Source organism: Anomalospiza imberbis, chromosome 16 (assembly GCF_031753505.1).
Source record: "Anomalospiza imberbis isolate Cuckoo-Finch-1a 21T00152 chromosome 16, ASM3175350v1, whole genome shotgun sequence".
In the NCBI taxonomy this organism is placed as follows: Eukaryota; Metazoa; Chordata; class Aves; order Passeriformes; family Viduidae; genus Anomalospiza; species Anomalospiza imberbis.
In genome coordinates, this window is record NC_089696.1 from 1,924,655 (window position 1) to 1,945,414 (window position 20,760).

At 62.7% G+C, this 20,760-nt stretch overlaps 1 protein-coding gene across 1 annotated transcript; it reads left to right on the forward strand.

The window, feature by feature from the left end:
- The first annotated feature begins 6,152 nt into the window (after positions 1-6,152).
- On the forward strand, positions 6,153-20,760 carry FBXL16 (F-box and leucine rich repeat protein 16). The gene is made up of 6 exons (XM_068206478.1): positions 6,153-6,560; positions 16,084-16,794; positions 17,589-18,097; positions 18,416-18,500; positions 19,054-19,117; positions 19,880-20,760. Exons 2-6 carry the CDS (start codon positions 16,099-16,101, stop codon positions 20,026-20,028), a joined length of 1,503 nt encoding a protein of 500 aa, XP_068062579.1. The 5' UTR covers positions 6,153-6,560; positions 16,084-16,098; the 3' UTR covers positions 20,029-20,760.

Genomic DNA, 20,760 nt, shown 5'->3' on the forward strand with positions numbered 1-20,760 from the left:
AGAACTGTGCACCCCAAGACCTGCACACACCCCAGGCCAGGTGCACGCCAGGATATGCACACCCATGGTCATGGACACCCCAAGCCATGCACATGCGGGGCTACAGGCACCCCAGGCTGGGTACACCCCAATCTGTGCACACCCCACACTACAGCCCCCCTGGTTTACACACCCCCACCCCAGAACTGTGTACCCCAAGAGTTACACACACCCCAGCCCTGAGTTACACACACCACGGCTTCCCTGCACCCTGAGTTCTGCACCCCAGTTCTATGCACTCCCCACCCTTGCACAACCCAGACCATACACACCCCAGGCTACAGGCAGCCCAGGCTATGCACACCCCACGCTACAGCCCCCTGGCTTACACCCCCCAGAACTGTGTACCCCAAAAGTTACAGCCCCCCAAACTCCTTATAACCTCCCCCATCACCAGCAGCGTCCCCCTCCCCACGGAGACACTTTTCTAACCGGGGGAGCCCAGGCACGTGGCGCCGGGCCTGACACGGGGGTCAAGCACATCCGAACCCCGAATTCCCCCCTTCCAAACCTGGGGATTTCTTTCCACCCCCTCCCTTCCAGCCGCTATTGTGTCACCACTACAGACCCCACTATTAATTAAGTTTCCACCCAGTGACAGCCCGCCAAAATGTTTGAAATAAACACGGAACAATTGGGATGGGATGATACAGGCCTGGAACAAAGTCCCCGGCCAGAGGGTGGAGCGGAATGGAAATGAGGGATTGTAAATTGGGATGGTGGGAAGAAAGAGGGGAAGGGGGGAAAGGGAGGGGGGAGGCAGGCGGGGAGAGGAGGATTCACAGCCCTCCGGCCATGAAATGATGCTGAAAGAAGTCATGCTGCTGGAATCCGTGGAAAATGAGGGGCCGGAGGGGCAGTGGGTTAAGGTGGAGCGGGTCGGGATGTCGGGGTGTCGGGGGGCTGGGTTGGGGGTCGGGTGGGCGGCTCTCTGCCCGCTGGCCCTCGTGCTGAGCCCACCAGCTGCCATGTGGGTTTTGCCAGAGGGTGGCTGGGTCGAGGGTCTGGCTGTGCCCCGGAGGGTCACAGCGACCCCGGCATGGCGGGGACACGGCCCCAGGGCAGACCCGGTGACACAGTGAGGAAGTGGAACCGGCTGGGCTCGCAGTTGGGCAGGCAGGAAAGCCAACCAGGGACCCCACCAATGGCTTTGGCCAGGTGCCAGGGGCGAGGTGGCACCAGGGGAGGAGTGGCACCAGAGGCAGGGTGACACCAGGCACTGGTGTCCCCAGGCAAGGACCTCTCCCCACCGAGACTGATCCCCGGCCCAGTGGAGTGCTCGGCACCCTGCGGGGGTGTTCCCTTGGGACACCCCGGGATGCAGGGAGCTGGCACACGATGCCACCATCCCCGCAGGCACATGGCAGTGTCTGCCCTAATGCCAGCGCCCCGGGGTGAGGCTGCACCCCTGGTCCCCTCCACAGCCCCCGACCCACCTTAACTGGGTGTTACTGGAGAAACCCCGGTACCAGCTGCACCACCAGCCCTGCCTTCCCTCCCTCCACACGGTATGGGGCACCCCCGCAGTCGGGGCACGGCCACCGGGGGGTCCCGGATCCCCTTTGGAGCAGCCACCGCAGCTGGGGCTGAGCCGGGACCGGGCACGGCTCCCGCAGCACCCCGCAATCGCCTCAGACCTCCGGACCAGCCCATGGGGCTGAGCACCTCCGGGCACCCACCGAGGAGCCAGCCGTGCCCGGAGCTCTGTCTGGTGGCCGTCCCCAGACTGTGTCCCCGGCGCCACCGTGTCCCCTGGCCACCCCCTCCTTGTCCCTGGCTGGAGCAGGGTGTTGTCCCCGTGGGACTGGGGAGGAGTGGGGGGTCCGAGTGCCGGCCGCCCCCGGGAGCTCCCCGACGCCGCCGGCCCCTGCTGCGTGTCCGCTTGGCCCCGGAGCCCTGGGGCCGCTCGGGGATGCTCGGGCTCGCAGTGCCCTCTGGTGACCGCGGGCACGGCGGCCGGGAGCCGCCACCCCCGGGCCAGGGGACCCGGGGGACTCGGGTGGGGCTGGGGAAAAACACGTCCCTCAGGGGAGCAGAGCTTCAACTCGTCCAGCGGGATCTCCGAAGAGCAGCCGGTGCCACCTCTGCCCTGGGCGGGGATATCTCACACCGGGCCGGGCTGGGCTGCTCCAGCCCTGTGGGGCACCCACAGCTCCTCCAGCTTCTCACCGTCTCACTCACGCCTTTCCTCCTTTTATCCGATCTAAACGCACCCTCTTCCAGCTGAAAACTGCTCCCCCTTCTTCCGTCTCTACAGTTCCTGGCGAAAGCCTCTCTCTGTCACCCTTCCAAGATGCCTTAGGTATCACCAGGATGCCAGAAGTTTTCCTCCAGGCTGGATGGCCCCAGCTCTCCCAGCCTTTCCCCACAAGACAGATTCTTCCAGCCCCCTGAGCATTTCCATGTCCCCTCCGCATCCGCTGTGACTCATCCAGGATTGCTCTGTCCCAGACCCATCTGCCACTCGCGGAGCACTCCGTGCTCCATGCAGGAGCTTCCCTTGGATTTTGATGATCCTGTCTCTTCCTTTGGGCCACCCCAAAGTTTTTCTTTCCTGGGCAGCTCCCCTCACCACTCCTGGAGTTTCTGGTAGGTCCCTGGGACATCCACGCTGCCCACAAAATGTCCTTGTGGGGTGGCTCTGGGCAACCTCCACGCTGTGCCATGAGTGGGTGATGGCATGGGCAGGAACGCTCCAGGCTAGGCTGTGCCCAGGGGCAAAAACCCTCCTGGAAAAACAAAAGGGACATTTGGGGCAGCTGGGACCTTGGAGGGCTGCTCAGGGGCTGGGGGTCCCCAGCCTGTCCCCATGCAGCTTCCCATCCCCCCAGGTTGCGTGGGGAGCTCTCCCGCCCCGCCGAGCACCCGAAGGAGCTGCAGCTGTGGGAGGCACCCACCTATGTCTTTAAAAAATAGCTCGGCAGCCTCAGCTCAGCTCCCAGCTCATGCCTGGGGACGTGCAGGGACAACCTCAGCTCCTCTCCATGGAAGCCGGCTGGCTCTGTCCCCTCTCAGTGTCCCCTCTCACCCAGACCCCCAGGCTGGTATCCCTGAGAATGGGAACGTGCCCTGGGAAGGCTTGGGGAGCTCAGGGAGCCTGTCAGGAGGGGATGCACGGGGGAGGGTCCTCGAGGCAGGCCAAGGGTCCCCTACGGCAAGGTGGGGATCCCCAAAGCAAAGATGGGGCCCACATGTCAAAGCAGGGGTCCACATGGAAAGGAGGGGATCCCATGGCAAGGTGGGGTCAGCATGGCAAGGTGGGGTCACCATGGTAAGGTGGGGGTCCCATGGCAAGGTGGGGTCACTGTGGCAAGGTGGGGGTCCCATGGCAAGGTGGGGGTCCCATGGCAAGGTGGGGTCACCATGGCAAGGTGGGGGTCCCATGGCAAGGTGGGGTCACCATGGTAAGGTGGGGGTCCCACGGCAAGGTGGGTGTCCCATGGCAAGGTTGGGGTCACTGTGGTAAGGTGGGGGTCCCACGGCAAGGTGGGGGTCCCATGGCAAGGTTGGGGTCACTGTGGTAAGGTGGGGGTCCCACGGCAAGGTGGGGGTCCCATGGCAAGGTGGGGGTCCACACTAGTGGGAGAAGGTTCCCAGGAAAGGATGAGGCTCCCAGCAGCTGGAGGAGAGTCCTCATGGCTGGTTGAGAGTCCCCACAATAAGATGAGGGTCCCCAGAGTGACAAGAGGGTCCAATGGTCCTGGCAGCAGTGTGGCCATCCCCATCTCTCTGTGAGGATCCCCACAGAAGCCTGAAAGCCGCCACGTCCTCGCCCACCCTCACCTGCACGTGGCCTGCATGGGGGGAACCTGAAGGGGAATCAGACCCTTGGCCGGGAAGAGCTCTGAGCCCTGTGGGGTCAGCGGAGAAGGGGCTGAGCCCAGGGGTGGCAGCGCGGTGACCCCAGGCTGGACAGACCCCCCTGCTCCCCCCCTCCCGCGGGCCCCGTTCGTGCATCCTGCGGGGCAGCGAATGGAGCTGCCTATTGATTCGCAGCCCGGGCTAAAAATAACTTTCAACTCTTCATCCCGAGCTGTGAAAAATCCCCCATTGCTAGGCGACGGGTTACCGGGAGACAGCGGCGCTAGGCGACGGCGGTTGCTGCGGCGACGGCCCCCCGGCGCACTGCGGTCCAGCGCGGCCACCGCTGCTCCTGCCGGACCGGCGATGCTCCAGCTGCACCGGGAAGGCTCGGCCCGGGCTCCCGGCGCCGTGAGGACAGGCTGGGTGCGAGCTCCAGCGTCCCCGGGGTGCTGCAATGGCAGGGGAGTAGAGGGCTGCGGGAGCTGTGTCACTTGGCTCTCGGCTGCTGGCCTGGCCTGAGTGTGGGGACACTGGCCACCACCCTCCTGGCACTCAGGAGGGACAGGCCTTGTGGAGCAAGGGGGCTCAGGAGGCTTGTGATGGTGACCTGTGGCTGCAGGGTGAGGTGGGGTGACCAGCACCTCACATCAGGCACCCAGGGTGTGGGTACCCCCTGGACTGGTGGCACCCCAGCTGTGTCCCCTTCCTCAGGGACACAGACACACGCGGAGTCTCCTCTTGCCCAGGGACAAGTCCTGTTGAAGGAGTTTTCAGCTTTCTTGGCATAAAGATATCCCCGGGACATGGGGCCACAACAACTTGTCCCCTCTGAGTCCTGGAGGTGGCAGGGGTTAGTGACAACAGGCCTGTGCCAGGACCAAGGGGACATCAGGGACCACGCAGGGCCCCACTGCCCCCGGTGCCTGCCAGCCCCAGTGGCACTTGGCCTGCTCTGGGTGCAGAGTGCGTCCCCACGGGCTGCGCCACAGCCTTTGCTCCCAGGCTGCTGCTGGTCAATTCCTCTGGAACACCTCCCTGGGGAGCAGGCACTGCGAGGGACAGGGCACTGCTGGGGACAAGGGACTGTAGGGGAAAGACCTGCAGTTCCTCAGGCAATGGGGAAACACGTGGCACCTGGATGAGGCCGTGGATCCACACAGCCCTGCAGTCACTGTCCCCTCCAGCATTTGTCACCCATGGGAAGGGTGCGCTGAGGATGTGAGTGTGTGAGTGTGAGTGTGTGCACAGTCTCCTCCCCCAAGCCCCCTCCCAGCTGCCAGTGTGAAACCCAACCTGCCTTATAAATAATGGAAGCGGGAGGCAGGCGCCGGATGCAGGCAGCTCCCTCAGCCTCCCCAGGGCCAGCCGGGCACCGCGGCCGAGCCCGACCTGCTGCTCACGTGGGGCTGTGCCAGGGGAAGGCAGACGGGATGGGGTTAAATGTGGCTGCTGACCGGTTCCCTCCAGCCTGGGGAGCAGTGGTGAAGCTGGGCCCAAGCTGGGGGGGCAGGGTGGGTGCTGAGCTGGGGGTGCTGGGACATGGGGGACAGCAGTGGGACAACCCCAGCAGGTCGCAGTGCCAGACGTGGCTTGGGCAGGTGATTCCCCCCAGCATGTGGGCACAGCCTGGCCTGGGTGCCTGCTGCCCCTGGGGGTCCAGTGTCACCGCTGTGCCCCAGGGGCTGTCAGCAGAGCCTGAGGTGGCTGCCGGGCTGAGCGGGATCTGCAGCAGGATCTGCACCAGGATCTCCAGCTTGCCATGCCCTGGTGGGGAAAGAGCCAGAGCAAGCATCCGTCTGTCCTTCCAGCCTTCCATCCATCCCTCCATTAAGCCTTCCAACTCTCCCTCCCTTCATTTCTCCATCCACCCCGTCCTTCCATCCCTCCCTCAATCCCTCCATCCATGCTTCCATTTCTTCTTCCACCCCTCCATCCCTTCCTCTCACCATTCTTCCCTCCATTTCTTCATTCCTCCATCCTCTCCAACCCCTCCATCCTTATCTCTCCATGCTTCCCTCCATCCCTCCACCTCTTCATTCATCCTTCCACCTCTCCATCTCTCCCTCCAGCCCTCCCTGCATCTCTCCATTCTTCCCTCCATTTTTCCATCCCTCCTTCGATCCTTCCCTCCATTTTTCCATCCCTCCTTCGATCCTTCCACCTCTCCATCCCCCCTCCATCCTTCCATCCCTCCCTCCATCCCCCATCCTTCCACCCCTGCATTCCCCCACCCACCACCCCTCTCTCCCTGCACACCCAGCTGCCAGCCCAGCCCTGCCCGTACCCCCCCGCACCATTCCCCGTGTCCCGCATCCTCACCTCGCCTCTCCCGGTGCCGCTGCCGGTGCTTTCCCAGCGCGCTCCATTATCGCTGCCGGTGACCGTGTCCCTTTAACAGCCTCCGCTGGTGACACGCGTGTGCGTGTGTGCAAACGCGCGTGTGCGTGTGCTCCCAGCTCCCTGGGCTGGCTGGCAGCAGGGCCCCCCTTCTCCATCCCCCCGGATCCGGATCCGGCCCCATTCCCCCCCTCCACTCCCCGCTTATTTTTCCTGTTGTTTCGCGGGGTTGGGGCGGGGGCCGGGCGGGATCCGGCCCCTTTGCCAACGGGGATTTTTGGGGGGATTATTCGCCGTTTTCTTCCTGGTGGGATTTTTTGCTGCAGCTGAAAGAAGACGGGCACAAGGCATGGCATGAGCTTCGGGAGACAGGGCTGGAGGTAAGAGCCGCTCGGGAAAACCCTTTACGACACAAAGCCGGTGCCGGGGTCGATGCCGATGCCGGGGTCGGTGCCGGTGCCTGTTCCACCGGTACCGATACCGGCACCGCAACCACCCCCAGCCGCATCCCGCATCATGGAGCCGCGTTATATAACGGCAGCGGAGCCGGCCCGGCCCCGGGGCTCCCGGTCCGGTGGCCCCCCCTTCGCCCCCGCCTCCCGGTAGCTCAGCAGAGGATGGTGGTCGGTGTGACCCTCCCCCGCCCCAGTGATGCTGCCCCCTCCGCCCCCTTGGTTTGGGGAGGGGGGGATGTGGGGGCTGAGGCGATGTGTTGTGTGTCCCCCCCCAGCATGGCCGGGCACCAGCGGGTGGGTAAAGGCAGGGAAAGGGGGATCAGGTGGATCCCGCGGGATGCAGGGCTGCTCTGGGATGGAGGTGTAAGGGGATAGCGCTGTAAGGACACGGTCGCCCCAGTGTGGGGTTGATGCTTGCCCCCTTCCACCTCTGCTGCCAGCCTCTAAAATTCTTCTTGTCCTCCCTGGTGGCACCACTGGCATCCCCGACTCTGCATTCAAACACCCAAACAGCCCAAAACCTCGGTGTGGCTTTCTGTGGATGCAGGGTGACACCAGCCAAGGGATGGGGGGACGGGGGCAGCCTCCCCCATTCCCAGAGCCCAGGGGATGGAGGAAGGTGAAGGCCCTGGCTGGGATGGGGCCGAGGGGGCTGAGTTCCACAGCAGGGTCCTGCAGACCAGCATGGGGCCATGGATCTCCCATCAGTCCACGATGGGAACACGGAGTTTGTTTTGGTGGGGCAGAAGATGGGGACGGGCAGAGGGATCAGTGCGTGGGGTTGGGGAGCAGGCAGACTCAACCCCACAGAATGGCTGGGGCTGAGCACAGCTGGGGGAAACTGAGGCACGGGGATATGGCAGCAACCAGCCAGATCCCCCCAAGATCTTGGCCATGTGGGGGTCCAGGGGTGCCATGGGTTTGAGGTACTGGGCTGAGGTAGCTCTGCCTCTCGGGCATCTGCTGGTGCCAGTGGGATGTGGCAGTGCCTGGGCAGGGAAGGCCGGAGCGTGGCAGTCCCTGCAGCAGGGATTCTCCTGGCAGACCCTCTCCATGCCCACCCTCTGCCCGGGGTCGGGGGGTCTCAGGGCCCCTGCACAGCGCCTCGAGGGGCTCAGCACGCAGCAGGCTGGGAGCAGCGGGCACAGAGCGAGCACTGTGCCATGCTGGCATCTCCCCTCCTCTGGAAGCTGGGTGCTGATTTCACTCCGGCTACCAGGAAGAGGGAGGGAGGTGGCTTTGGAGTGGGGAGGACTCGCTCAAGCATCCATTTTTAATGAGCTAGATATCTATTTTTCCCCGAGCTGGCTTCCCCCACATCGATCCCTTTGCCTGCTCCCCTCCCCGTGCCAGCAGCTCCAGGGCAGAGGGGAGCAGCAGGACAAGCACCCCTGGCAGTGGGACCCTCCTGCCTCCCCAAACTCCTGGGGAAGGAGTGATCCTCACTTGGGCCAGGGTAAGTTGAGAGTGGGGAAAGGATTCCCTTGTCCCCTCCAGTGGGATCACAGCCGTGTTGACCATCCTGTGGGGAGGTGGCCAGACAGAAGGACAACTGGAGTGGGAGCACTTTGAGTTTGGAGGTTGGATCCTGCCCCTCTGCTCTGCAGATTTAAGCTCTGCCTGGCTCAGCATCTGGCAGCTCCATGGCAAAGCCACATCGTCCTGCCTGTGGCTGTGCCCCCATCTCCAGTCTCCTACTGCTCCCAGCAGTGCCTGTGCAGAAGGAGCCGCACCCGGAGAGGGGAGAGGGAATTTGGGAGGCGAGTGGGTGCTGCTGGTGTGGGAGGGAGCAGGATTGGGTGTGCAGGCGAGCAGAGCTCCTTGGCAGCATCCCACCCCCTCCCAACCTCTGCCCACCTGCCACGGGGACCAGCCACGTGTGCTGGGTGCTCCAGGGCTGGCGGCTCACGGGAGGAGCTCGGAGCTGAAGAGGAGAGTGTGTGGGGAGGGCACAGTCCAGCAGAAGCTGTTTCTCCAGGGTTTCTCCCTGCAGGAGGGGTGATCCCTGCCCAGCTCTTGGACAAGGGAAGTGGGAGGCCAGGGGCTTGTGCTGGCAGCAGGATCAGGATGGTGCCTGATGGTTTTTGGAGCCCGTGCTGACATTTAGCACCCACAGCACACTGAATCAAGGAGTGCCGTGGCTGGACACTGCCTGGCCTGGTGTCCCACCTGCCTCATGCCAAGGGGCCCTGCTTTACCCCAACCCCAGCTTCCAGCCAGACCCCTGAGCCCAGGGGCAAAGGGGCATCAGTGCTTGTGTGGCTGCCGCTGTGTCTGGAGGGATGAATGTTTTGGGGAGGCACGAGTCCCAGCAGCACCTGAGGAGCACATCCACATCCTGTGCTTGGAGACAGCTCTCCTGGCTCCTCAGGGGATCTTGCATTTCACCCCTTCCTGGGCCCACGAGGGGCAGAGGGAAGGGCTTGGGACACACTGGAAGCTGTCACTAGGCTCTGGCTGGGCTTGTAGCGAGAGGAGGCCAGGCTGGGTAGGATCCAGCACATGAGGAGCTGCTCCCTCTTCTCCTTGCCTCGGTCAGTGGGGAGCAGGAACAAGCTTGGCTTAAGCACGAGCATCCTTCCATGGTGTGAGAGTGAAGATCTCCGGAGGAGGCTGGAGGGGAACGGAGCAGGGGTCCAGCTCTGTCCTGAACTTGTCCACTCCCTTTTGAGTGGGGGATTCCTCCCGAGGGGACAAGGGGCTGCCTGGAAAAAGGAGAGAGGTCAGAATTTGCTGTCTCTGGGAGAAGGGGGTTTAGCAGAGACGCTGAAAGCTGCTGCAGGAGGGGTTTGGTGGTCAGAGGGAACCCTGTTGGGAGGGAGTTTCGCTTGGCCAGGCTTGGGGCTGGAGGTCTGCCTCCCCTATGCTGAGGGCTGGGGGACAGGAGCTGTATCTCCCAGTGCTTCCAGTGCTCCCAGTTCTCTCAGCAAAGCCCAAAGCAGTGGGAAGCTGAGCAGAGTTTAGTGCTGGCACCTCAGCCAGATTTTCCCAGCTCCCTGGGGATGGGGCCGACCCTGCAAAGCCTGAGCCTGACCTTTGGGAAGGCTGTGGGACCTGAGAGATTGCAGTGCTGGGGGTTCCTATCATGACAGCTCCTCTGCTTGGCCATGAGCTGCAAGACCCAGCTGGATTCACCAGCCTGCCGGGCACTGAGAGCAGCCCCCAGCAATGGGACTCAAACCAGTCATTTCCCAGCCCCTCCTGAGCCTCTTTGTCCACTGTGAGGTGGGATGAGCTCCTTGGCACCGTTGGGAGCCATCAAGGGAGCGGGAAAGCTGCTCTCAGCCCTTAGGTCTCCCCAGGAGCTGTCAGGGCAGCCCCAGGAGGGAGTTTCCCTGCTCCCATCACACAAACACCGGGTTTCCAGGGCCAGGTGGAGAGGCAAGGCCCTTCCCTACCCTGAATTCCTGGATTGTGCAGCAAGGAAAAGGTAGCACTGAGTTTGGAGCTGTGCTCCGAGCCTCTGTCCCAGCTCACCCGTGTGAGTGCCAAGGCTGGAGCACAAATCCACCCATGCACACACACAGAGACGGGTACAGCATCTCCCTCCCCAAACACAACCACTGCCCTCCATCTCCGCGGGAGCCAGTGGCTCCTCCAGAGTCTTCAGCGGCTCCTCTGCATTGCTGGGGTGACCCAAGCCCTCTGAAGAGACCGGGCCTCGGGGCTGGGTGCTGGCACGCTGCTCACAGCACGGGCAGTGTTCAGATCCAGCGGGATCAGAGCCGGAGGCAGCTGCACAGCGCGGAGCTCTGCGGCGGGATGTCTTTACCGCTGCCATGCGCTCGGGCGGCAGCTTCAGCCCCCGGGCAAAGCCCGCCTGGCCTCGCTGCCGGCCGGGAGAGCCTCGGGAAGCTCGTCCCCTCGGGAGTGCCGGACAAAAGCCTCGGCTTGCTGCTCCGCACAGCACTCCGTGCCGGGTGTGTTTTCTCCGCCCGTGGAGCAACTTGATTTGCTGCATTAGTAAAAATAGACGGGCTAATGAATTCAGCTGATGCAACCCCGGCTGCGCGTGCACGCGGCGGCTCCGGCTGCGCGGGCGTGAGTGTGAGTGTGAGTGTGAGTGAGTGTGAGTGTGAGTGTGAGTGTGAGTGTGAGCGAGTGTGAGTGTGAGTGTGAGTGTGAGTGTGAATGTGTGTGTGAGTGTGAGTGTGAGTGAGTGTGAGTGAGTGTGAGTGTGAGTGTGAATGTGTGAATGTGAGTGTGAGTGTGAGTGTGAGTGAGTGTGAGTGAGTGTGAGTGTGAGTGTGAGTGTGAGTGTGTGAGTGTGTGTGAGTGTGTGAATGTGTGTGTGTGAGTGTGAGTGTGTGTGTGCGTGAGTGTGTGAATGTGAATGTGAGTGTGAATGTGTGTGTGTGAGAGTGTGTGAGTGTGAGTGTGAGTGAGTGTGAGTGTGAGTGTGATTGTGAGTGTGAATGTGTGTGTGTGAGTGTGTGTGAGTGTGAGTGTGAGTGAGTGTGAGTGTGAGTGTGATTGTGAGTGTGAATGTGTGTGTGTGAGTGTGAGTGTGTGAGTGTGAGTGTGAGTGTGTGTGTGAATGTGTGTGTGTGAGTGTGAGTGTGAGTGTGTGTGAGTGTGAGTGAGTGTGCGTGTGTGAGTATATGAGTATGAGTGTGTGAATGTGAGTGTGTGAGTGTGAGTGTGAGTGTGAGTGTGAGTGTGTGTGAGTGTGAATGTGACTGTGTGAGTGTGTGTGTGTATGAGTGTGTGTGTGTGAGTGTGTGTATGAGTGTGAGTGTGTGAGTGTGAGTGTGTGTGAGTGTGAATGTGAGTGTGTGTGTGAGTGTGAGAGTGTGTGTGTGAGTGTGAGTGTGAGTGTGAGTGTGAGTGTGTGAATGTGTGTGTGAGTGTGAGTGTATGAATGTGAGTGAGTGTGAGTGTGAGTGTGAGTGTATGAATGTGAGTGAGTGTGAGTGTGAGTGTGAGTGTGAGTGTGAGCCGCAGCTTGCGCCAGGGCACCCCCCCGCTCCCCGCGGGCCGTGCAGCCCCGCGTGTGCGTGCCTACACCCCGTGGGTGTGTGAGTGTGAGCAGGCAGCGAAGGCTGCTCGCTCCGCACGGCTCTGCCGCCTGAAAGCCTTGGGCAGCAGCTCTGGGTCCTGGCAGGGCGGTAACAGGCTCCGAGGCGGGCTGGGCAGCAGCGGGGCTGCCGGCACCCGCTGGGGTGACAGCAGCGTCTCACGGGGAGTTCGTGGGGCAGTCATGGATCCTCTCTGGGATCTGCTGGGGCAGTAGCGGATCTGCCTGCTGGGTTGTAGTAGGATCTCTTACGAGGATCTGTTGGGGCAATACTGGATCTTCACAGAGCCCTGGAGGGGTGATGTAGGTTCCCCTACAAGGAGCTGCTGCGGCAGGAGTGGATCCTCCCAGGGCCCGGCGCGACAGGGCCGGATGCTGGCAGGGACAGGAGCGCGGTGTCCTTGCGGAGCGCCGCTGTCCTCGGTGTGACCGGGGCCGCTGTCCTCGGTGTGACCAAGGCCGAGCTCCTCGGTGTGACCGGGGCCGCTGTCCTCGGTGTGACCGGGGCCGAGCTCCTCGGTGTGACCGGGGCCGAGCTCCTCGGTGTGACCGGGGCCGAGCTCCTCGGTGTGACCGGGGCCGCTGTCATCGGTGCTGACCGGCACACCCCGCTGTCCTCGGTGTGACCGGAGCCGCTGTCCTCGGTGTGACCGGGGCCGCTGTCCTCGGTGCTGACCGGCACACCCCGCTGTCCTCGGTGCTGACCGGCACACCCCGCTGTCCTCGGTGCTGACCGGAGCCTCTGTCCTCGGTGCTGACCCAGCAGGGCCGGGATCCCGGCGGCTCCCACGCCGGCCAGTCCGGGATCTCCCTTGGCCTCCGGTCCGGCTGTCCCAGAGCTCAGCCCCACTCCCTGCTGCCGCAGGATAACTGATCCAGGAGCCAGGGATCTCCCAGGCAATGCACTAACAGGGTGGCTGATGGCCCTGCCCGTGTCTTAAGGCCCTCATCCCTCCTCACTTCCACGTGGAGATAGTAAACTCGCCAACAGGTTGAGCAAGCTCTGTCTTCCTGGCAGTTTCCATCCCGTTCATCCCAGCAGCCTCATTGTCTGTGCAATGTTTGTGGTGACAGGCTCTCAGACCTCTGCTTTCTTCTCTCTCCCTGCGTCAAATCCGCCCCCCACCGCTGCATCATCACTTACCGTGGGTGACAAACCCCTCCAAACCTCTCTGCCAGTGACGTATCCTGTGAAATGTGCACCCTGGAGTGGATCCGGGAGGCTGGAGGGCTTTGACCTTTGCTTTTGTCAGGTTTTCTCTCACTGGGCTGGGAGCTGGAACTCCACTGCTGGGAAACGCTTCCCCGTGAGAGAAAAAAGGGGGCATGAGACAGAGTGGCGTTGCAAATCTGGGCCCATCCTGTGGGATTCCAGAGCAAGGATGGTTGCACCAAGTGCTGAACAATCCTGATGATGATGGTGTGCTTGGCCCAGTCATGCAATCTGCAAACAGTGAGATGACAGGGAGAAGGGAAAGGGACAAATCTCTTCTCTCCTGCTGCTTTGCAGTGGCCAAAAAGCATATGGAGGTGTTCATGGGACTGCTGGAACATGTGGGAGGGTCTATGTTGACACCTCCAAGGCAGACAGCTTTGGGTTTGTCTGTCCATCTGCTGTCTCTGGGCTGGGAGTGCCTGGGGAGGCGCAGGGTGGGCTCTGGGTGTCCCTGCACTCAGCAGCTCTGACCTCCAGGGGTTGTGGGAGCTGCACTTTGGGCATCAGAGCAATGTGGCCTCAGCCCTGGGCTGCAGGAACTGCGGGGCTGCCTGGCTGCAGGCCAGATCTTTCCTGTGGCACAGGAGGGCAGATGCCAGCACTGCCCCTTGCTGCCAGAGACGGCAGCTATTGGACACACTCCCCTCCCAGCCCGTACCCCCAGCCCACCTTCTCCACACTGGGGTCTTTCCCCAAGCACAGTTCCATGCCTGGGGGTGGTAGGAGCACCCAAATTCTTCCCAGCTCATCTCCCCGGAGAGAAATGCCTGCCTGGCTTCCCCCCACCGCTGCCCAGATCCTCCTGTGCCCAGAGTCTCGACTCTCTGTTCATCTTTCAATTTGAAGTGACTTGCAGCTCACTCAAGGTTCGGGATTTCTGTGCTCTGTTCAGGCAGCTTGAGCTCCCTGGGCTGCGGGCCTGGCTCAGCTTTCCAGGGGAAGCTGCTGAACCCCCTGAGCCCCCATAAGCCCCCCTGAGCATCCCTGAGCACCCCTCAGCTCGGCTCAGGGACCAGTGGAGCTCCGAGCTGCTTGGATGTGGTGCCAAAATCTCCTGCTGGCTGCGTGTGAGTCCGGCGACTTGTCAGCATCTGTCTCCTCCTGTGACTGTCCCCTTGGGCTCCCGAGGCCCAGGGCTGCCCCTCTGCCACCACCTGCCCTCTCCCCGGGGCCAGCCAGCGCGCCCAGCAGCTCTGGCTGCGGGCTCGGTGCCGCAGCGACAGCTTCTCCGCGCCACCTGCTAATTGTGTGTTTGCATTGGTGCTCTGTGGCTCTGAGACACCCCGGTGCACGTTCTGTTTACTTCCCTAATTGCTGCCAAGCACCGAGCCGCTGGTTTCAAGTTTCTCTCTTCTCTCCCCTCCCCTTCTCCTGCTTTCAAGCGAATTTAACACATGTCCAAGCATCGGCGGCCCAGCTCCGCTGTCGGGCAGCGTGAGCGGAGGCAGCAGCGGCTGCATCCGAGCCGGGAGCGGCGCCAGACTGTCTGCACAGGGCTGGGCTCGTCCCCGGAGGCTGGATCTCGGCGGGACGCTGCCACCGAGCCGGGCTGTCTGCCGGCACCTCCGCTCGCAGCACGGCAGAGGCTGCGGCAGCTCCCACCAGCCCCGTCCCACGGCCCCGCTGCGCCGGGAACGGTGTCCTTGGGAGGCGCCGTGTGCCGTGCATCCCGCGGGTTCTCCAGATGTGCCACTGACACCCGACTGCGCTTCTGAGCTCCTTTTTGGGTGGCTGCTCCCTCCCTGGCTGCTCCAGGAGAGCTGGATGAGGCCGGGGATGCTGTGAGAGTGAAAGGGATGAGGGGTCTGGGCTGCATCCTGCTTCCAGGCTCGGGGACCATGGAGCTTGGCCATGAGCAGGATACTCTTCTCTCAGAACCCCTCCATCAGGGCTCGACTTTCTCCATCCCAAATCAAGCAGCTATAATAATTCCCTTGCTTCAGTCTCGGGTCTGGGAAGAGCTGGCAGGCAAGAAGGTTCTCAGCTCCTGTCACTGATGGATGGATGGATGTGCCAACCACCCCTTGGGGCTTCAGGGCCAGCTCCCTGTCCCCTGCTCCATGCACTGGAAGCTCCATGCATTCCCGTGCTTCAGCTCCTTGTGCTCCCAGGGGTTGCCAGGATCAGCTTTTTTGGCAGGGTTTGGCATGGCATTGGCACGCAGACTGCGGGCAGGGCAGGCAGCAGTCGGGCAGGGCCCTGTGCCAGGCCCTGGCTGGGCAGGGGGAGGGGGCTGAGCCCCCATCAATAATTCACCTCCATATTTATAGAGGGAAATGCTTTGAATAATGGATGGTGGGCACGGCGGGGCCCTTGGGAAGCTTGGCCCCGCTGCCACTGCAATATTTATTGGCCCAGTTTGCCGGGTGCTGCCTCGAGGCTTCACAAAGATCGGCGGCGCTACGGCTGGCACAGGCTCACTGCTGAGTGCTTGGCTGGCATGGTGGGCACAGCTCTGCTCTTCTGCCTCTGCCCCCTCCCCTCCACAAAAATGCACTGGGACTGGAGCCCCTCTGCTCTGGAGCCAGGCTGGGAGAGCTGGGGGTGCTCACCTGGAGAGGAGAAGGCTCCAGGGAGAGCTCAGAGTCCCTTGCAGGGCCTAAAGGGGCTCCAGGAGAGCTAGAGAGGGACTGGGGACAAGGGATGGAGGGACAGGACACAGGGAATGGCTTCCCACTGCCAGAGGGCAGCGATGGATGGGATATTGGGAAGGATTTGTTCCCTGGGAGGGTGGGCAGGCCCTGGCACAGGGTGCCCAGAGCAGCTGTGGCTGCCCCTGGATCCCTGGCAGTGCCCAAGGCCAGGCTGGAGCAACCTGGGACAGTGGAAGTTGTCCCTGCCCATGGTACGGATGTGGAGTGAGATGGGCTTGGAGATCCCTTCCAATGCAAACCAGTCTGTGGATCCTTCTCCGTCTGCCACCGGCCATGCTGGATTCTAGGCTCAGAGAGGGATGTGAATGACCAGGGACAAATCCCCATCCATCCCTCATCATAGGGGACACCAGGGCCATGCAGCTTCTGGGAGGACCCTGCTCTGTGTGCTGGACATGTCCCCTCTGTGGTTGTGTCCTGCAGCCCTGCACCACCTGGTCCCATGTGCCACCCCGCTCAGGGCCCCCAGGATCTCCCCCCTCACTGGTGCCACCACCTCCCCCAGCCATGGCCACCCCCCCAGCAGACCCACAGCCCTCATCCCACACCCCTGTGTTACAGAGAGACCTGTGGAAGATGTCGAACCCGAGAAACGGCGACACCAAGCCCCCATGTTTGCCCCGCAATGGACTGGTGAAGATCCCCACACAACCCAACGGCCTCGGCTCCGCCAGCATCACCAAAGGCACCCCTGCCGTGAAAAACCGCCTGTGCCAGCCTTCCTCCGTGCCTGCCATCCTCAGCCCGGCCTTAGCCCACCGCAGCGACCTGCCCATCCCCAGCCTGGCCTCCCCGCTCTCCTTGGCCACCCTGGCCAGCGTCTCCTCCCCTCCCAGCGCTTCCTTGGTGGGACTGAACGCGAGCGAAGGCTCGGAGCAGCCCTCTCCGGAGCGGCTGCCAGGCTCGCCCTCGGAAAGGCAGCTGGCTGTGGACGAGAAGATCCTCAACCGTTTGTTCTGGTACTTTTCGGCGTGCGAGAAGTGCGTGCTGGCGCAGGTGTGCAAGGCATGGCGGCGGGTGCTCTACCAGCCCAAGTTCTGGGTGGGCTTGACGCCCGTCCTGCACACCAAAGAGCTCTACAACATCCTGCCCGGTGGAGAGAAGGAGTTCGTCAGCCTGCAGGGCTTCGCCGTCCGCGGCTTCGACGGCTTCTGCCTCGTGGGCGTCTCTGACCTGGACATTTGTGAGTTCATTGACAACTACCCCCTCTCCAAGAAGGGGGTCAAGTCCATGAGCCTTAAGAGGTCGACCATCACAGATGCAGGGTTGGAGGTAGGTGACCCTGCTGAAGCGACCGGGATGGCTGAGATGTGCTGGTGGCGGGTCAGTCCTGGTGGCCTTGGGGACACACACATGGGCGGAACTTTCAGTGGTCACAGTGAAGGAGCAGGCAGGTGGCATGGCCACCCCACAGGTGCTGGCAGCATGGGGAGGCCCTGCCTGTGGCCTGGGCAGTGGGATGGGTGCAGCCTGTGCAGGGTCAGGGGGCTGTCGGGGCTTCATCCCTGCTGCCTGTGGGTGCTGCCAGGAAGGCAGGGCCAGGTGAGGTGGCCGTGCTGCTGGGCGGTGATGTGGCAGTGGGTGACAAGCTCTGGGAACAGGACATTCCTGCTTGGCTGGCTGCTCCCCAGCCAGGGGGTCACCTAAGCAAGGGGCTGAGGGTCAGATAGAGATGGGGCAATTCAGGGGGCTAGGCAAGGTCCCCACTGAGATCCTTGCCCTGTGCCATGGCCAAACACAGCACCAGCTGCTCCGTGGGCACAGCTCACCCGAGCGGTTCCTGTGCTGGGAGCGGGTATCAATCCCAACCCTGCCAGCAGCACCTGGGGCAGTGCTGGGGCTGCACCCAGGGGTCCCTGCCTGTCCCCTCCCATTCCCCACTGATGCTGGCGTGTCCTAAGGCAGGCATTGAACCCATGCCAGAGAGGTCCTAGGGAGAAGACTGGACCCAGGCAAGTCTGGGAGCAGTGGGAAGAGCCACCCAGAGCAAGCCGGGGTGGGGGCACAAGGATGCACAAGGGTGGGTGGCAGTGCCTGGCATGGCCTGACCCCCTGCCCCTCGGCAGGTGATGCTGGAGCAGATGCAGGGCGTGGTGCGGCTGGAGCTGTCGGGCTGCAACGACTTCACGGAGGCCGGGCTGTGGTCCAGCCTCAACGCCCGCATCACGGCGCTGAGCGTCAGCGACTGCATCAACGTGGCCGACGACGCCATCGCCGCCATCTCGCAGCTCCTGCCCAACCTCACCGAGCTCAACCTGCAAGCCTACCACGTGACGGACACGGCGCTCGCCTACTTCACCGCCAAGCAGGGCTACACCACCCACACCCTGCGCCTCAACTCCTGCTGGGAGATCACCAACCACGGCGTGGTCAACATGGTCCACAGCCTGCCCAACCTGAGCGTCCTCAGCCTCTCGGGCTGCTCCAAGGTGACGGATGACGGTGTGGAGCTGGTGGCCGAGAACCTGCGGAAGCTGCGCAGCCTCGACCTGTCCTGGTGCCCCCGCATCACCGACATGGCCCTGGAGTACATCGCCTGCGACCTGCACAAGCTGGAGGAGCTGGTGCTCGACAGGTAAAGGGTTGTGCTGAGCCGTGCTGTGCCATGCCAAGCCATGCCATGCCATGTTGAGCCATGCCGGGCCATGCCATGCCATGCTAAGCTACGCCAAGCCATGCCAAGTCATGCCATACTGTGCTGAGACATGCCGTGCATGCCATGCCATGCCGTGCCGTGCCAAGCTGTGCTGTGCCATGTCACCCCATGACAAACCATGCCGTGCCAAGCCGTGCCATGCTGAGCCACGCTGGAAGCAGAGGGTGCAGCATGAGGGCCATGGTTTGGGGACACCCATGGGTGACCAGCTGGCCCTGACACCCCGTGTCCCGGCAGGTGCGTGCGGATCACCGACACCGGCCTCAGCTACCTGTCCACCATGTCATCCCTGCGGAGCCTCTACCTGCGCTGGTGCTGCCAGGTAGGTGTGGAACACGGCTGTGCCCGTCCTGGCTCGGCACGGCAGAGAGGGCATGGTGGCACCTCCCTGGGGATGGGCCATGAGCTCAGGGCGGGCTCCCAGGGCTGGCTGACGACCCCAGGACTTGGTGCCAGGAAGCAGAGAGCTCCTGTGAGCTCAGCAGGACTCAGCCCTGGCACCCTGACCCTGCATCCTTGCCCCAGCACCAGTATCCCCTGAGCCAGTACTTGCTGCAGGCTCCCTGCCCTGGCTCCCTGCTCCCTGTCGCACAGCCCAGACCCAGTACCCTGGCCCTGCACCCAAAACCCTGCCCCAGCATCCTGCTGCAACATCCCACATGCTGCTCAGGCTCCCCTCCCCAGCACCCAGCTCCCTGCAGCCTGTCCCATCACAGTTGGCACCCAGAGCCAGCACACTGCCCCAGCATCCTGCACCCTGCTTCAGGTTCCCAGCCCTGGCACCAGTTCCCTACCCCAGCTTGGCAATGCTGAGCCCTGGTGCTGTGGTTGTCCCCACTGTCCCCTGCTCATCCCCATCCCATCTTCTTTTCCAGGTGCAGGATTTTGGCCTGAAGCACCTCCTGGGCATGGGCAGCCTGCGCCTCCTCTCGCTGGCTGGTGAGACCTTGACCCTCTACCAGGGACCAGAGACCCCAGAGGGCTGGGGAGGCACAGGGCATGGGACAGAGAGAGCCCTGGGCACAGCCAGCATCTCCCCAAACCAGCAGGCACCTGCACCCAGCCCAGCCTGTGGGGAAAGATGCACGGCTGGGCTCTTGGGATGCAGTGGTTTTTGGGGTGGTGGTGTTTTGGGAGCTATGTATTTGCAATTCAAGTTTTCTGGGGTGTTGGTTTTTGAGGAGCTGTTCTAGTGAGCACTGGTTTTTGGGATGCTTTTTTTTTTTTTTTTTTTTTTAATACTGGTGCTTTGAGATGTTGGGTTTTTGATGGGTTTTGAGATGCTGACCTTGGGGTGCAGGTATTTTGGAGCACTATTCTTTAGCATGCTGGTTTTCTGGGTTCTTGTGGGGGTTTTTTGGGTGCTAATTTTGATGGTCTTGGTATTTTGGGGTGCTGGTGCTTTAAGGTACTGGTTTTTGTGTGCATTTTTGTGTGCTGGTTTCTTTGGATGCTGATATTTTGAGTGATTTTTTTGTAGCGTTAGGGTTTTGGGGGTACATTTTTTCTAGCACGCTGGTTTTTTGGGTTCTGTCTTTTGGGTGTGGTGAGTTTTGAGGTGCTGGGATTTTGAGATCCTGATCTTTTGGTCCTGTTTGGGGGGTTTTTGGTGTTTTGGGATGTCGGTGCCTTTGAGATGCTATTTTTTGGGATGCTATTTTTTGGGGTTCTGGGCTGACAGTGCACCCTTTCCCCTTGCAGGCTGCCCCTTGCTGACCACCACGGGGCTGTCGGGGCTGGTGCAGCTGCAGGAGCTGGAGGAGCTGGAACTCACCAACTGCCCCGGGGCCACCCCGGAGCTCTTCAAGTACTTCTCCCAGCACCTCCCGTGCTGCATGGTGATCGAGTAGCGCCGGACCCGGCCCAGCCCGCGCCCACCCGGCCGCCATCGCCCACCCCATCTCCCTCCGGCTGCTGGGGGATTCGAGAGACGCCCCCCATTCCAACCAAGCCCGGACATCCCCCGCATCGACGCCCCCGAGGGACGCGGGGCTCCGGGGGGAGATGGGGGCAGGCGTCGCCCCCGGCCGGAGCCCCCCGGGTACCATGTAAATTCCCCCCACGCCGCCGCCATCGCCCGTGCTCCTCCCGGTGTCCTGCCAATCCCTTCCGGACAGACGAACGGACATCATGGAAGCCCAAAGTGGGAAGGCGACGCTGTGTGACCCCCCCCGGCCGCATCCTGCTCCCCCCGCCCCGGTGCCGAGCGGGCACACGGCCCCGCCACCAAGGATGCTCCTGGGGACCAAAGGATGCTCCCAGGGATGGGCCAGAGGAGGATGCTTATTTTTGGGTGGCGGCGGAGGCTGGATGGGTCCCCTCAGTCCCCTGGAGCGGGGCACCGAGCTCACCCCCCACCTCCCCGTGCTGCGTGTCCCCTCCAGCCCCCAGCCCCGCCTTTGGGGCACTTTGTCCCGGTGAATAGGATGTCCCTCTCCGCCCGCCCGCCGCCCTCGCATGCTCGCTTGCTTCAGTCTCGTGCTACGGCAGGTTTCGGGGTACCCGGGGGGACGGTGACAAGTGACAGCCCCACTGAGCCCCTCCACGCGGCTTCGCCCCGGCCGGGTCCCGCCCCGGGAGCC